Raw genomic sequence first — 17,637 nt, forward strand, 5'->3', positions numbered from 1 at the left:
GTCTCATAATGGATGCCTGATTACAACCGAGAACGAGCGCCAGCACATGGTTGAAACTCTAACGAGCCACGAAGGAGCGAAATAGCGAAACATCAGCAACTCGAACACACTCTCTTTCTGGTTGGGAGAGCGCATGGCTCTCAGCACGTCTGCGTGGGAAAGCAGGAATTCGCCGAAGCACCCAGCAGGGTCCTTGTCCCCTGACTCCTGTCCCACATATGCCACTTCTGATATTTAACCATTCATTTATGCTGCACAGATTCTTCAAAACTCTTAACCTCTGCTTCGCCATGACAGATAACATGTGCCTTAGTAAATTCTTATGACAAAGTGGAAAGTTAAATCAAAAAAAAAAAACGTTCGTTATACTACCAAAGAGCACATATATATAGAGGTATGCGTGGGTTTATGACTTGGTACTTGAATGAAATATGCGCTACTTGCATCAACAAATATTTAAAAGACCGCCAATTTTTAGCTTGAAGGTATATAGCCCGCCGATTGCCCGCCACAAAATATCGATTTGTTTATTTAACTGACAAGCGATTTTACTCAACATTCAAAGCAAAACAATTATCGATATTAGCACGAAATCGACATTTGAATGACTCAGCGCCATCGCAAGACTCCGTTAACGAAAGCAATTTTCCCATTCTTTAAATTATTACTGTGAATGTTTTATTTAATTTAGTCGATGTGCGATTTCTGGAAAAGATTTTGCGCAGGTCTGTATACAAATCAACAACAACAACAAATCTACAAAAAAAATCAAAAATCTTTAGGCATATATGTTTTGGAAATTATATTTTTCTCCGTGCAGTTGTTCACAAAAACAAAATGTCAAATAAGCTAGATGCTGGATATGTAAGATTGAGTTTTCCCCAAATATTTCCAGGGTACTAAAAACCCTTTCAGAGTTGAAGGAACCATTATGTAGAGATGACGGACCCATGGGTATTAAATACATTGATTACAGAAATGTTTTTAATAAATAGATATATTTTAATAATATCAACTCCTTTTTATGTTTTATTTTTATTGAGCACTCGACCTGTCCCAAATGTGCGATAAGGTTTGGTTAAATTATTTTACAAATTGACACATTCGTCGATTTACATACATCATATGTTCATGTTTCTATATTTATGAATTCTGCATATCAATAAAAAACAAATAAAATATAAACAAAAAACAGTTTCTTTAGTGTCGTTTTTTTTTCTTTGACAGATCTCGTTGCGATGACAATTCTTTCATTTTTTTGTAATACATACAATACATACATATTTAGTTTTCAGTGCAGCTTCAACGCAACGGTTTTTATAATGTCATCAATACAAACAGAAACTATAACTTTTTTTTGTTTTTAATTTTTTTTTGGTTTTGTTTCTGTGTTTATATATTATATATATACATATATTTACGCATACGTAAGATTTAAACCAGTAATTACTAAGACTAACAATCAAAGCTGTGCAAATCGAAAAATTTTCTTTTTTGGTTTTGGTTTTCCTTTAATTCTTTTTTGTATTTAACTTTATTTATTTATTTTATATCTTTATTTACTTATTTTTTTGATTTCCGAAACACCAATCAATTCCACTTTCGCTGAATTTGATAAAATCGCGATTGCTAGTGTTGAAAAATTCCATATGCATTAACAATGGAAGATTAAAACCAGTTTGTATAGTATTTTGTTGAGTTTTTTTTTGTTTTTGTTTTTTGCTTTTGTTTTTTGCTTTTGTTTTTTGTTTTTGTTTTTTTGTTTGCTCATAGTTTCAGTGTCGCCATTTTCATATTTTTGTATTCAGAATACTAAAAATAGAAATATTAGTGCCAGCAGAATTCACATAAAATGTTAACAGTAAAATATAAACATTCGAAAGTGTATTTGTTTTTTTAAATCAGTTGTAATTTTTGATTTTCTTGTAGTTTTCGTAAAGGCAATCTTTTGTTAAAAATATTACATTATGTTGACTTTTTCATTTGCATTGGCAACACTGACTGTCATAAGTATATGTACACAAATTTGTACTAGTTTACTCTCTGCCAATTTGTGTGGTTTAGCTATGGGTGAAATTTTGTCATTATTGCACGGTGAATCGGTCGGCCAAAACTCACAGGGAGTTAAAACTGAATAAATACAAACTATACGAGACAAAAATGTTTTTGAACTCTAATCATTTTATGAAGGCGCATACAAATAATACATTTCCAAATCAATCGAATGGCGAATGAAAGGCCTTAAACATAAAGCAATTATTTGTAGATATATTTGTGTATCTACAGATTTATTTTTATATTATAAGTATAAGCAAACCAAAGTGAGAATTATATTACAATTTGTTGCCCAGACGATTTTTAACGATTTAAGTCACATTTATAACGTGATAATACTTGCTTGCGTACTACTAACATTTACAATTCATTATTGCAACTGTGTTGCAAAATTTCATTTTATACAAATTCCCACCCGCCTCTCAATCTGTCGATTTTATATACGAATCCAGTTTAACCAGTATTGGAAACGAATGAAAAATAATAAAAACTACAGGCAAACAATGTAAATCTTTGAAAGTTCACACTTGAGTATAGTTTAAGTTTTTGTATCTGGGCTAACTATGAAATTACATGGCTTAGAGCGGGATAGCAGCACATGTTAGCCAAAGAAAACCGTGTACTTGCTGTTTTTTTTAATATTATTTTAAACTGAAATTTACTTAATTTTCATTTGGAATGTTAAAAATAAAGGAGGAACCACTAAATAAAGTATTATACTGAAACACCTTTTGTTCTATAGCTCTGCTCCATTCACACACTAGCTGTTCTCTTCTTTTCTTGTTGCCCTACAAAACTCGGTCCCATTAGGCTGTATGACCTACTTGTATATTATTCTTAACAAAAAAAAACTTCTTTCCGTTCAGTATATTTACAGATGTGAGTGTGTACACACTTTTTGTTAGGTTATGTATGCATTACAGATAGAGATATAGGTACAAATAAGTGCATATAGTATCAATCGAAATATATATCATGCTCTAACATATAATATACTGGTACTGAAAGGACTTCGACTACCATACATACATACATATCATCTATATTTGGTTTTGGGCAAGTATAATCACGGCATAAATAGCTGACTCTCAAAATAGAACTGAATATGGGTATATATCAAAATCGACGTCTGTAACAGGCCTTATGTCTTTACTTAGCTTCAATAATATTACACAGCCAGTTAGGCAGATAATTTATAAGTATTTACTTATACATGCCTTTTCCAAGGCATAACACCTAACCCAATAATAACCAAAGAATCTGAGCAGATCAGTTCCTCAGCTCTATACATACATCATCATCAATCAGCTTCATCACCATCACCATCATCATCATCATCATCATATTCATTCTCATTCTCATAGTAACAAAATGGTATTAGTAATTATGTAGGGACGTGTGTTTTTTTTTTTTTAATGTTTCTCTGAGTTATGTAACGTCTTTTCAGTTTATGTGATAGTCGAGAGCGTTGTCAGTTGCATAGCCTTTGTTGACGGCGACGCCATCGGAGATGGCGTTGGCACAAACAGGCTGGACGAGGCAGTTTCAGTGGTTAGACTGCGCTCCTCGTACACTCCGGTGCGTTCCTGAAACACGTATTAAACAAATATATATATGCATTATGTATAATATGGAAGAAAACACGAGGAGGTTTACGGTTCGAACCAAACTTTTCCCATCCACGAAATCTAATTTTGGCGCATCAAAAATCAAAATCTCTATATATTTGTAAGATAACTGTTATGATTTCAGGCCAAGTTAATCCTGGGTTTCCCTTAGAAGTTTTTATTTACAAACAATATTCAGCTCTTGGATCAAGATTATTATGAGCTTATTTCAAGCTCAAAATTTGAATATATTAAGACTAATAAGTCTTTTAAGGGGAAAATGGGGATTATTTAAGTATTGGTTGTCTTAAATTGAGGATATTTTGCTCTTATTCTAAGAGTCATTAAAACTTGATTCCTTTTTTAGAATCAGCTTAATTGAGCTGAAAAAACTAAGAAGGAAAGCTTGATTCAAGTTTTTTGTACTTAAAAAGTCATAGTTGAAATAAGATTTTCATACTTGAATCAAGCATTACCGGTCTGACCCAACTTTTGTAACCGGTTCTACTTGATTCAAGTGTGTAGGAATTACCCTAACATTTCTTATATAAAAAACCCAAGCACGGATGTTGACGCAAGCTAACGATGTTTTGAAGCAAATCCCATCTGTGCGCGCCATAGAATGACTTATTATACAATTTCCCCTTTTTCAATGGGTTTGGGGTATAATTAAGATAAGAACATCGATCACATTAACTGAAAACTCATACATATTTATGTTTTTTATAGTACATACTCGTTGGCTTTGGTTTAATATCAAATTTACTGATGCAGAAAAATAGAATAATTTCCTCTGCTGGATTCGAACTCGCGTCCCCATCAACCGAACAAAGTACGGCTATTGCCTCATACAAACATTCGGATTTGTTTGAGGAAAAATTAAACACAGCATGCATTATAATGGTAATTGCAATTCTATAAATAGAGCTCGAAAGGGAGCGAGCGTAAGTGAATGTATGTGTGCACATATGTATATGTAGAAATTCGAGCATTTGGCATAAGCAGGATAGGTTTCGTTTAAGGTTCGGTTCATAGGGATAAATGTAATGGAATTTTGAGCTCGTACCGGTACGCTTCTTGTCATAAGAACAATTGAACAATCACAAAAACAACTTACGTGCGATTTGTCGTATTTGAAACGTTTCCAGATGTTTGTTTTTGGCTCCATAGGTGTGCCGTCCACGTTATAGTTAGGATTGGAGAAGGTCAATACTGAGCGGCTGGATCCTCGTGAGTTGCGCTTCGCCTTTTTGCGATTTGTATTAAAAGCGAGCACTGGTAAGTGAAGCGGGGTATTAATGTGTGATCAATAGACGAAAAGCAATGGGAGACCTACTGAATATGACGAGCATTATGATGATAACCATCACAATGACAACGCCGAGCGCGACAAGCACAAAGAACTCGCGCTCGCTGTTCTCCTTGTTCTTGATGTCATCGTCGAGCTGGTTATTGTTATTCTGGTTCTCAGTTGATCCGGTGTCATCTGTCAGCTCGTCCGAGTAATCGGGTTGATCGCTCTCGAGACGTGCCTGGACCATCTCTTTGGGCGCGGTAGAACATGCGCGTCCATCGCTCTCCATTCGATCCGGACAGGCGCACACATAATCGACGGCACGGTAGAAGCACAGATGGGAACAGCCGCCATTATCCTGGGCGCACTGATTCCAGCTCTTTGCCTGACGCTGTAGCGAGACGGCGCGTATGTCCAGCGCACCGCTCAGAGCATCGCGCACCTCGAATGGATAGCTATAGCCCATGCGTGGTACCCGCTGTGAGCGGTACACGGACTTGTTGTACCAATCGGTCCAGTATATGTTGTTCTCGAACTGAAAGGATGCATGTTTATGTGAGAACAATTGGAGTGTTTTTGAATCCAACGGCAGGTTGCCGTTGCAAATAATTTAGCCTCTCTCTAACACAGTCGCTGTTGTGCTTCTTCTTAGCACCACGCTATGGGAAATACGTTCGTGATAAACTTCGGTGCTTAAAGTCCGACTTTTATGGAATTTTTAGCGCTTCAATATGGCATAGCTGTGTATATGCTAAGGCGCAGAGCTTTTCCTTTGTATATGAGTTACTTTTCCAATCTCCAAAAATTGGCATATTTTTAATCTGTTTCCGACAACCTACATACCAAATTTAGTATATCTAGATTTGATAATATTCAAGTTCTGATTGCAAAACAAAGTCTAAAAATCAATTTTATCCATATAATGAAAGTGAGAGGAGATAACAAGAACATGAATTTCAAATTTTAAACCAGAACAGGGGGACGTGACTGGATCGATTCCGCAAGTCGTCCTAATGCCTTCCTGTTTATTGCATAAATTTTCACAGAAGATACCCTTTAAGCACTTATTCAGTGGATTCGGCTTATAAAAAAGAGTTGGAAGGGAAAATTCGCTAGCTTACCATGGTCAGGCCGAATGGGTGTGGGGCATACGGCACAATAGTCTGACGGCGTTTTCCATTGAAATCAACCTGGCCAATATTGTCCTCCAGCGCATCGGCCCAAAGCAAACGTCGATTGCTGTAGGAGGTCATCAAGTTGTCAATAAGTCATGAACTTTATGGGACTGCACCCATGCCATGGAACTTACGTAAAATCGATGGTTAGGCCCGTGGGAAAACCAATGCCAGATGTCACAATCGCTGTGCGATTTGAGCCATCCAAAATACTGCGTTCGATTTTCGACGGTGAGTTCCAGTCCGACCAGAAGAGATAGCTGCAGTTGCGGGAGAAATAAAAATATATGAGCTTTAACAATAACGGATTCACAGCTGACTGTCACATACGCCTTGGAGGGATGCACGATAAGAGAGCGCGGATCGCCCAAATCGTCTGTGATGAGCTTCTTGCGGCAGCTGCCATCGAGGCGCGCCACTTCAATCAGCTTGCGATCCGTGTCCGACCAGTAGAGATTATCGGCAACCCAGTCAACTGCAATGCCATTTGGTGTCAGCAGCTCGGTGCTGACCACCACTTTGCTGTCGGTGAAGTTAAGCAGATTCACGCGCCGGATGACGTCCAGATTGACATCAGCGAAGAAGAGCCAATTGTTGCGATAGTGATAGTCCAGGACAACAGCTCCATGAACGCCATTGATAGGCAACACCACGTCCATGTAGTCTCCACTATTCAAAGAGATCATGCCAATGCCTGAGCGCAGCGCAATCAGTAGATAATCCTGCATGGAAGAGGTATAGAACTTAATCCATGTCCCGGCAAAAAAATATATTTATATATATCCTTAATGATTGACTGACTGACTAATTGGTGGGGCTTTGAAAAATTCCACTCGCAACTTGGCACAATTTTGGGAAACTGGTTCTAGGAACATTTTTGTTCAACGTTCGATTGGCTTCAAAGTCGCTTTCAAAGATCTTTGTGAAAATTTGTTTCAGCTTCGAAGATCTACAGTGCGGGCTGTGCTTTGATCACCAATAAGTTAGTTAGTCAGTCAGTCAGGGCAACCTATTTTACATATGTAGATATAACTTACGTCTGGCAAATTTTGGCATTCCGTTGTACTATTCTCCCGCAACCTGAGTCCAGTGGGGCACTGGCATGTAAAGCCTGCAGGATTACGCAGGCAGAGATGCGAGCAGCCGCCATTGTTGTGACCGCAAACATTCTCCGTCATCAGTTGATGCTTAACAATCACTTTAATGTCCATTAACCCATCAATGTTGGTCATTACGTCGCGCTTGGCGCTTGTGTTGCGTCGGTCAGCCATGTGCAGGGCCTTGGACTTCCAGTCGGTCCAATAGATAAAGTCATCGGTGAGTGCCAGTGCATAGGGATGGTGAAGGGATGACATGATCAACTTGCGCTGGTTGCCCGTGTAGTCACATGAATCTATGGTCTTTAGGCGCGCATCCACCCAGTAGATGCGTTTGCTCTTCAAATCCAGTGAGAGGCCGTTCGGCCAGCCCAGATTGGCGGTGACAATGCGAGAGCGCTCGTTGCCGTCCAGGTGTGAACGCTCGATCTTCCTATAGTGTCCCCAGTCGGTCCAAAAGAGTAGACCCGCCTCATAGTCGAGGGCCAAGCCACGCGGTGACTCCAGATCCTTATACGCAATGACATGTCGATGGTTGCCCTCAAGGGTGGCCACTTCAATTGTGTGACGACCTGCGTCAGCCCAATAGATAGTGCGCCCAATGGAGTCGACAACCAGTCCGTCCGGATTCTCTAGGCTTTCGCCGATCACCTTATGTACATGCAAGCCATCGGGACTGGAGCTCATGATGACATTCTCAATGGTGTCTGACCAGAAAATATAGCCCGTCTTCTGGTCAACATCGAGAGCAACTGCATTGGATATCGGCGGCAACGGGAGTACCACATCGATTAGATGGTCAAAGTCTAACGAGATTTGCCTGATATCGATGCGATGGGCAAAGAGAATGTATTTAGAAGGCCCCTCCGAGCACGTACGACCGTCTTCCCTAAGCTGCACCCCAACGGCACAGGCGCACGTGAAGCTAGTTGGATTCAGGAGACAAAGGTGGGAACAGCCGCCATTCTGCTTGTCACATGCGTTGTAAACGCGCCTGCGCATCCGATGGAAGACCCGTATATCCATTAGGTCACTGGTGTTCGCGATAACCGTGGCGACGCTCTTGCCCGTCATTTTATCGGCACTCATCGCCGATTTGGTATCCCAATCGGTCCAGTACACACGACCACCGCTCACATCCAGTCCAAAGGGATGGCCCAGTCCATCTGCATGGCAAGCCATTAATGCGGTTCATTTGAAACTGGAATAGGGTTTCGCTACTTACTGATTATAACCTTACGGCTGCTGCCATCAAAGTTCATGTTCTCCAGGGTCTTGGTGCCGCCGTCGACAAAGTACAGTTTGTGCTGATCATAATCGATGGCGAGCCCATTGGGCCAAATGAGTTTCTTAGACGCTATGATGACACGACTGGCACCGTCCATATTGGCTCGCTCAATCATTGCCTCCTCACCCCAGTCCGACCAGAACATAAGACCATCTATTTCAAAGAGAGCCAAATTAAAATGCGCCATAAGCTGTTCCCAAGCTAAGACTACCAAAACTGGGGATGGTTCCTAAGTTTCTTGAAATCTTTTATCAAGTCAACAGTGACTCTCAAACTGCTTTTTAAAGAAAGTCCCTTTGGCACTGGAACTTAATTGTGACTTGAGAAGTGAATAATACAAGTTTTTGTGGGATGGGAGAAAATACCTTAGCATATTATCTACAAAAGAACCCGATAACCGACAATGGCTAATAAATCCTAAACTGAAAAAACTATTGAGGTTTGTTCCGGACTAATTCTAGAAAAGGCCTTAGGTCTTCCCATTATCAATCATCATCATCTACGGATGGCTTCAGGCTCCTTCTTTACTAGGAATAACCTCGAAACTTGTAGCCCACTGCTGGCACTGTCTACAGAAGATCTCATCTCTACTTGTAATATTAATATATTTATGTGCAAATTGTATAACCCAAAGAGTATCGTTACTTTCTGAAATTCAGTTTACTGTCAAACTGTATATTTGTGACTTTTGTCATATGTTCCCCATAGTGCTTACCTATTGGATTCACAACAATATCGCGCGGCTTATCCAATTTTTCCCAGACAAGCAGCGTGCGCATTTTGCCATTTGTGGTGGCCACTTCGATGCGATTCGTTGAGGGATCCGTCCAGTACAGTTTATCAGTGATCCAGTCCAGTGCCAGGCCAACGGGCGAGACTAAATTCGAGTGCACGACGCGCTGCTGATAGCTGCCATTTAGATGGGCCTTATTGATGGAGCTACGCTCCACGTCGGTCCAGTAGATGAAATCGGTTTCGCTGCACCAGTCCAGAGCAACTGCATGCTTTAGATTATCGAGGGGCACAATCATGTCGATCTCGTTCGGACCGGAGGGTTTGCTGTTTAGCTGGCGCAGGCGAATGTCCTTGCGCCGCGCAACCAGCACGAGCTTGTCTGGCGCGCTCTTGCAGGTCTTGCCGTCGTCCTTCAGCGAGAGCCCGATGGGGCAGCCGCAGCGGCGAGATGTCTTGTTGGGCAGACACAAATGGGAGCAGCCGCCGCGCAGGCCACGTCTGTCCTTCTGGCAACGATCCTGATAGTCCGGCTGCCGCGCCGGGTGGTAGGCGTGTATGTCCATGGGGAAGTGAAAGTTCTCGTGCACCGATCGGAAGCCTTTTCCGGTTATCTTGTTAGCGGCCGAGACAGTCTTTGTGTTCCAGTCGGTCCAGTACATGGTATCCTCGAAGATGGTTAGAGCAAACGGATGAGGTAGATGTGTGCTAAGCACCTTGTTGCGCTCGCTGCCATCCAGGTTGGAGCACTCGATGGCATGCTGCTTGGCATCGGCCCAATATATTTTGCTATTGGGATAATCGATGGCCAGGCCATTGGGCCAGGTGACACCCTTCGATATAATCACTTGTCGCTGCGAACCATCCATGTGGGCGCGTTCGATCTTCGGATTCGGTCCCCAGTCGCTCCAGAATGCCAGGGCCTCGCCCGGATGTATGACAATGGCACGCGGCTTATCCAAATCGCTTGAAGCAATTACCGTACGCAAATTACCCTGAAAATTTGAGACCTCAACGCGCCGGGTGCCCGAGTCTGTCCAAAACAAAAGATCGTGCACCCAATCGACGGCAATACCTCCCGGCGACTCCAATCCCCACTTGATAACATCGCGCACCCGTGTTCCGTTGATGTATACCATTTTGATCACATCGGTGGAGACATCGGACCAGAACATAAGACCCTTGCGATAATGAAAGTCCAAGGCAATTGCATTGTGCAGCCCCTTCACTATGGCCATATAACGATTGTTGCTCAGCGTCACGCGCCGTATATCCCATCGGTTGGCCACTAGCAGCGTCATCGCCCCACCCAGCGCCTTGCAGGTACGTAAGTCTGGCCGCAATATATAGCCCGTCTCACAGGAGCACACGAACGAGCCCAGCGTATTGTGGCACTTTTGTGAGCAGACGGGACTTGTCAGATATTGGCATTCGTCGATGTCCGTGCAACTGTTCCAGGAAAAAAAACGATCGGGTTACTTTTTTATTAAAATAGCTTTTAAGCATAGAGATCAGTTTGCGAAACTGATAGACGGACAGATAGACTTGGATTCATATACTTGGAGTCGGGCTTAGAGAGCGAGAGAGAGAGAGAGAAAGAGAGAGAGAGAAAGAGAGAGAGGCAACACCTACTTGCGCTTATTCGCATTCATGAGATAACCCAAACGACAGGCGCATTCATCTCGTCCTCGAGCCGATTTAATGCACAGCTGCTCGCACTGCCTGGGCTCGGGACATTGTTGCTCTACGGGACAGTTGACTTCATCCTCGCCGAGTGGACAATCGTTTTGGCCATCGCAAACATGTTTCTGATGTACGCAAATTCTGCAAATCAATTTGGACATTTTTCATTGTGTGGAATGCATGTTATAGATTTGAGCTCACTTTAGGTTGGTGATGTTCTTCTTGGCCGGGCAGAGAAATTGGCCTGCATCGCACAGCAAATGACAGTCCACTTCGTCTTCCGCTGATGAGCAATCCGGATAACCATCGCAGAGCCAGGTACGCTGCAAGGAATAAATGTTAAGATTCAAAATGTATTCAATTTCGATTCTAAGGACTTCCTCGAAGAAGCCAATAAAGCGCTAGTATTATTGAGAAAAAAATTAAATATAAGTATATTCCCTCTGCTGGGTTCGAACTCGCGCTCCTATCAACTGAAGGACCGATTTCCTATCGGCTCATAACCTGCCACAATAAAAGGCACGAACATTGTACAAAAGCAGTATACCCGATTTCAGGATGTGAACAGAGTAAAAAATGTAATGATCCCTCTGAATCAGCATATAACGAACTAGCGATATTGAAACGCCAACAGCAACCTTCGATGACGACCGAGTGCCAAATCGTTGTCATCGATAACAATCCAGTGATGCGGCTCACAAGACTATCGAGCAATTTGATAGCCAAATTTGAACTTACCAAAATACAACGGCCATTGTGACAGGTGAACTCGTCGGGACCGCAGGTCGGTGGATGCTCTGGACTCATATTGCCGCAATCGTTCTCATCCTCGCCGCCGTCGCAGTCCTGCTCCTTGTCGCACTTCCAGCGCTTGGGAATGCACGTGCCATCCGCACACTTGTATTCGCCGGATGTGCATTGTGATGGCTTCTGTTGGCAATTCTCCTCGTCGCTCCAGTCGCCACAATCATTGTCGCCATCGCAGCGAAAGCGATTCAATATGCATTGGCCGCTGGGTCCACCGGCCCCGCCGAGACCACCACGGCACTTGAACTCACCCTCCGGGCAGCTGTTGATCACGGCCGGGCACTTCAACTCGTCCGAATTGTCATCGCAGTCGCGTTCGCCGTCACAGCGAAAGGCCAAGGAAATGCAGTAGCCATCGTTGCAGGTGAAATGCTCATCGGTGCAGCTGCTGCGATTGCAGTGCACCTCGTCCGAAAAATCCTTGCAATCGTTTTCACCATCGCATAGCCATTGCCGCGGAATGCAGAAGCCGTTCTGGCACTCAAACTGATCCTCCGTGCAGTTGGTTCGCGCGCCGCAGTGCGTCTCATCCGAGTAATCGCCGCAGTCATCGTCACCGTCGCAGAGCCAATCCTTATTGATGCAGCGATAGGTCTTCGGGCACATGACATGCAGCCCGCTCTGCTCGCACTGCTTCTGCAGCTTGGACATCATGTCATCCATGTTGTCGCAATCGAACTCGTCGGAGCCATCGGTGCACTGCACCTCGCGATTGCAACGTCCAATTGATTCGATGCACTGACAATTGCTGCACTGCCACTGCAACTCTTCGCAGCTATTGTGGCAGCCAGTGGACGGCGGTGCGCTGAAGCCATCGCCGGCCTGGCCCAATTGTCGGGGATCATCGTGGACAACAACCCGGTTGGCGAATGGCCGAAAGCCCTTCTGCTTGTTGCTGGCACCGGCGACGAAACCATCGCGACCCCGTGTATTCGACTGTCTATCCGACTCGCGCACCACATACATATCGCCCCGTCCGCCCTGTGCACCCACGTTACGGAACTTTGGGGTATCGCCAGTGCTGGTAGTGCCTGAGCCAGTCATGACGTTGTGCTTGTGGGGCATCATTGGTTCCTTGGTAAACACGTGGCCATACAATTTGTCACTATCCTCATTGTCCTCCAAATGTTCATCAATGTGGTCAAGCCCATGATCATGTTCATGATCATGCTCAGGATCATGCTCATGATCATGCTCGTGTTCATGCTCGTGTTCATGTTCGTGTTCATGCTCGTGGTCCTGATGTGGTGGATAGTCGGATACGGTGAGATAGTCGTGGTCATCTTCCTTATGCAGCAGCTCATCGGCTAACTCTTCCTCATGCACACCGTGTCCATTTCCGTTCGCTGATCGTGGATGAGCCGATTGATACCAGTTCTGTGGACGCTCTTGGGTATTTTCTGGACCGCCAGCGCGGTTGCTTATGCCACGCTCATATTGATCGCCAAGTCCGTACGTCAAATTGCCAAATCCCAAACCTGCAATGATTATGTAATGTAAATGTATATGTGATTAGATTTTTTTTGTATGTGTACTGTTTATATCGAAATCGATGAGCGGAGACGATTTCTTTGACGACTTTTGAGTATTTCTTAAAATGCGCTAAAAAGTATGCTATACACTTACTCATAACTAAATTCTTTAGCTTGTGACATTTGCTTTCGGGGAAATTACTTTTCTTTTTAATTTGAACGCAAAATTCGAAAGCGACAAGTGGTTGGACTACCTAGTTTAGTGCAAATTTCAGATTGTGCAATAACTCTCAACTGTTTTTCAACATTCGGTACCGATTTCTTATTAGGAATAAAAAAAGGATCAACCATTTATTTGGTATGCTAAGCGCACCAGCAATAATGCTCGACGGCTCGGTTCTCGTCTGGACCCAATGCCTCGGCTTTTGTTTGTCTTGGGGTAGACACAGTTTTAAAATATTTCAATAATATTTATTTAGTTTACTATTTGTATTTCTAGAAAATCAATTAGCATTTTTATATTCACAGTTGCGAAAAATCTGCAGATACGTGAATGTACAAGTATATGCGTGGGCTAATAAATTAACAGGTGGTATACATACATACATATATATATATGTACTACATACATACATACTAAATATAGCTGAAAAGGAAAGTCAAGCTAATTGGAAGAAAATAAGACGGAAGTGGACAATTGAAATCTCCCTTCGGAGATGGATGATGAATCTAGCATATGAGAATTTAATTAAAAAATGTTGCATATAATTCTAGTCCGTTACAAAGTACTTAAAAGCTTTTTAAAGGGTTGCCACCTATGTTTATTCTTGTTGTCAGCCCTTAGTGTTGGCTAATCGTTTAAAATTTGTACTAAACCTCTAGAGAATTTTCTAATGCTAATGCTAATGCCAATTTTCATTGATAAGTACGCAAATGTACATGTATAATGTAAGTAGCTGTATGTGTGGGTGTATAGTGTGTGTGTGTGTATTTGTGTGTGCTGTGCGTGTACGTGACAGAGATAAGATACTTACACAAGCATAGCAGGCACACCAAAGGGCAAAACGGCAAGGCTAGCAAATACATTGCCAACGCGCACGGACGTACGCACACGCTCACGCACACACTGGCGCGCAGGCACACTGGCACGCACGCACGCACGCACGCAACACTGGCGCTTTTTAAAATGTACTGCTGATGCTGCTGCTCCCTCGGCGGCTGCGACAGCTACTGTTGCGGCTGCTGCTGCCGCGGCTGCTGCGGCTCCTGCGGCTGCTGCGGCTGTTTGGCTGTCTGTTGTTGTCTCTTTTTGTTTTATTGGTATTATCGCGCGTGCGTGGGATGTGCTTTGGTTGGAGTTGGGCGGCTGCTGTGTTGGCGGCTACTGCTGTTCGCACTTTAATGCGCTTCGCGTTGCGTAGGTGTCACATTCACAAGACCGTATGTACATACATATGTACAGAAGCACACATAGTTATGTACATCGGTATACGTTGGCAAGCCAACACATATGTACACACTTCACTTTTCACGATTGTTGTTTTTGTTGTTCCTATCGTTAATACTGTCACTGTTGTTGTTGTTGTTCTTCTTGTAGTTGCTGTGGTTGTTGTTGTTCCTATTGTTTTTGGGCGTTTTAAAGTAAACGCTATTTGCATAGATCATTTGTTAGCTCTAATGCCTCGGACTCTGTTCGATTAAAACATTTGTTGTTACACAGTTGAAACTGTTTGCATTTTGTTGCGGCTTCGCTTTTTAGTTTTATTTTTGCTATTTTTTATTTTTGACTATAGATGAGATCTGTCGAACGTGTTTAAGCTGCTAATCGATAAGCATGATTTCGTCGCTTTTTATTATCTCTTCTCATGTATGTGTATGTGCATGCATTTTGAGTACATGCTTATATACTATATATAATATCTAATTAGTTGCAGCGTTGCATATTTATAATATTTATAAAGTCTAAGCTGTTGAATTTCTATACGCAAGTATACAAATACGTACAAATATTCATATATGCATGGGTATGTATAATACATATCTAAGAGTTTTACAGAAACGACAGCTTAAGATTTTCGAAAACTTTACTGGGTTTACTGTTTCTTAGATTTAAGTTCATATATGATTTGCATAGTTAGTTGCCTTCATATTGCTTTTCATATTCGTCAGCCCCTTCTAGTGTGCCATTTGTTCAAAGTTACAAGCACACTTTATGCAACCAGAAATTCATCAATCATTGGCATTCATTATTGGCCCGATTTTCAGTATTTCCTGATTTTCTCTTCTTGGAAAAATGCCTGTTGCGAGTGCTTTGCAGCATACCTTGAGGCGCAAGCAATTGGTTGACCAATATTTGATTTAGCAATGCAAATCGTATTATGAAGCTTGTAATTATCGTATTATCTAGTTTGTGTGTCAATCATTAATTAGCTATTGATATTTGTTGTGGCCTTTAGCTGATGCTGTGCCCACTTGCTTAGATGAAGCTACTTTATGAGCGAGTATGTGTGGGCGTGTATGTGGGTGTGTGTGCGAGTCTGTTTGTGTTAGTATTTGATGCGTATGTGTATGTTCCGGCGTGGGAAACACCCACTCTGAACGTCTACAGGGACAGCAGCATCACCTACGGCCCACGGATTCTTGGATACTTGCAAACTATTCGCTCCAACAGAATCTGGTTTTTGTTTCAAGTAAAACAGAAAATATCTATGTTTTATTCTATTTTGTTAATAGAATTTTAGCACAATTTAATGTTTGCTTTCGCTGCACTAAATAAAATATTATGTAGAGCATGCGCATTCACTCACATCTACGCACTGCACAATGTATGTAGATACATATATATTATGTATTTTAGATTAAAGCCGTTTAGTTAACTAATTTTTACGCGTATTTTGCAATTATTTTGCTTTATACCCTTCGCCCTATAAAGGCAGCTACAGTCGTTGTCGTTGTTGATGTTGTTGTTGCTTTTGTTGCTGTTGTTGTTGTTGTTGTCGTCGATTTCGTCGCACAACTTCCTAGCACATTATGTGTGTGTACATATGTGCTCTGAGCTAATGATTCTGTTGATCCGTTCCATTTGCATTGCACGCACACAAATAAAAAAATAAAATTAAATGGAAAAATTCCTGTATTTGTACTGTTGGCCAATTTTTCGCTGAAGTTTCATGTAATTTGTTGTAGTTGTTGTTGCTATTGTCGCTGTTGTTGCTGCTGTTGTAGTTGAAGCGTGGTGTACGTGCGTCAGCTCAATGCTTGGAACGTCTGCTTCCGTGCTCCGTACTACGAAAAATGTGAAATAACCAGAGATTCGCAGCAGCAGTCGGCGTTCTGCTCCCAATTCGCAGCTGAGCCGATTGTCCCACACAATCTGTGTGTGCGTGTGCGCTTTCCTGTGAGAGTGTGTGGGCATGGAAAAGCTTTCGCCTAATGATAGCTGAGCGTAAACAGTGCGAAGACAATCGTTTTCAATGGGCTTTCTGAATGGGCGAGCGCAGCTCACCAATACACTGACAGCATTTGCGCTCACTGTTCCCACACATGCAGACACGCGCACGCAGATTGCGTAAAACAATGGGATGGTAACTGTAATCGCTGCTGTTGCTGTAGCCTCGTCCTTGTCTCATGCTTGCGTGTGCTTACAAAGCTTTCTGATTTTGTTTTTGTTTTGCCAAAGCTCGCTTTGGTCCATGAGCAGCTTTTGCCAGCAGCCCAAAGGCCTGGGCCAGCATCAGAGCTTTTGTCATTGAGTTTCATGCAGGGAGCGCACGCTTCACTCTCAACCCATGTAAAACAGCTGGCAGCCCAAATCAATTGGGTTGGTCGGTCATTTAAGTCCTACGTTGCCCCTACCCGCTTTCTGCTCTTCTGCTGATGTGCAAAAACAAAATATTAAATGACTTATCGAAGAAGCATATAGCACACATATATATGCATATTTTAACAAAAAAAAAAAAAATTATTAAAAGTATAAGCATGTTTGTATGCATATTTATGTAGGCATCTATTCCTTATTCTTCTGTATTTGGCTATAGAAATATACACACAATACATAAAAATAGCTGAATTGATGCTCTTTCATTGTTCATATATGTTACAATCAAAAATGTTTAACGAAATGACAAGCTGTCAATACTAATAAGTCATAGATGTTCTGAAGTGCTTAAATACTTGACGTTTTGCTGTCACTTTCGTTTAACGCATGCTGCTTATGGATGTATATGGTATGGGTGTGTGTATTCTGCACACCAGGTGGCGCTAGGCAACTGCTAAACGGCGACAACCCTAAATGAGCATTGGCATTTCGTGATTCTGAATGAAGCGTTGCGTGTGGCGGCAGTGGAATGTCGCCGGAATGTAATATGCGCAGGCCCAGGACTTTGCCGAGTGGGCCCACGTAAGCATGTTCATCATCATCCCCATCC

General features: G+C 42.3%; 1 protein-coding gene across 1 annotated transcript; it reads right to left on the reverse strand.

The window, feature by feature from the left end:
• Window positions 1-979: 979 nt before the first annotated feature.
• Window positions 980-15,136, reverse strand: Lrp4 (LDL receptor related protein 4). The gene is made up of 13 exons (XM_064699946.1): window positions 14,245-15,136; window positions 11,670-13,216; window positions 11,133-11,254; window positions 10,881-11,072; window positions 9,232-10,697; window positions 8,454-8,669; window positions 7,169-8,394; window positions 6,462-6,853; window positions 6,266-6,391; window positions 6,078-6,195; window positions 4,999-5,491; window positions 4,780-4,937; window positions 980-3,641 (listed from the first exon to the last, which is right to left on the reverse strand). The coding sequence occupies exons 1-13, from the start codon at window positions 14,294-14,296 to the stop codon at window positions 3,504-3,506; spliced, it is 6,246 nt and encodes a 2,081-aa protein (XP_064556016.1). The 5' UTR covers window positions 14,297-15,136; the 3' UTR covers window positions 980-3,503.
• Window positions 15,137-17,637: the final 2,501 nt, after the last annotated feature.

This window comes from Drosophila montana, unplaced genomic scaffold (assembly GCF_035044405.1).
Source record: "Drosophila montana isolate Dmon_TW-CO22-7 unplaced genomic scaffold, ASM3504440v1 contig_1624_1, whole genome shotgun sequence".
NCBI lineage: Eukaryota > Metazoa > Arthropoda > Insecta > Diptera > Drosophilidae > Drosophila > Drosophila montana.

Coding starts and splice junctions, on each gene's coding strand:
- Lrp4 (XM_064699946.1), bottom strand. CDS start 14,296: ATGTATTTGCTAGCCTTGCCGTTTTGCCCTTTGGTGTGCCTGCTATGC. Junction 13,217..14,244: donor GGTGTGCCTGCTATGCTTGT/GTAAGTATCTTA, acceptor TAATCATTGCAG/GTTTGGGATTTGGCAATTTG. Junction 11,073..11,132: donor AAGAACATCACCAACCTAAA/GTGAGCTCAAAT, acceptor ATTGATTTGCAG/AATTTGCGTACATCAGAAAC.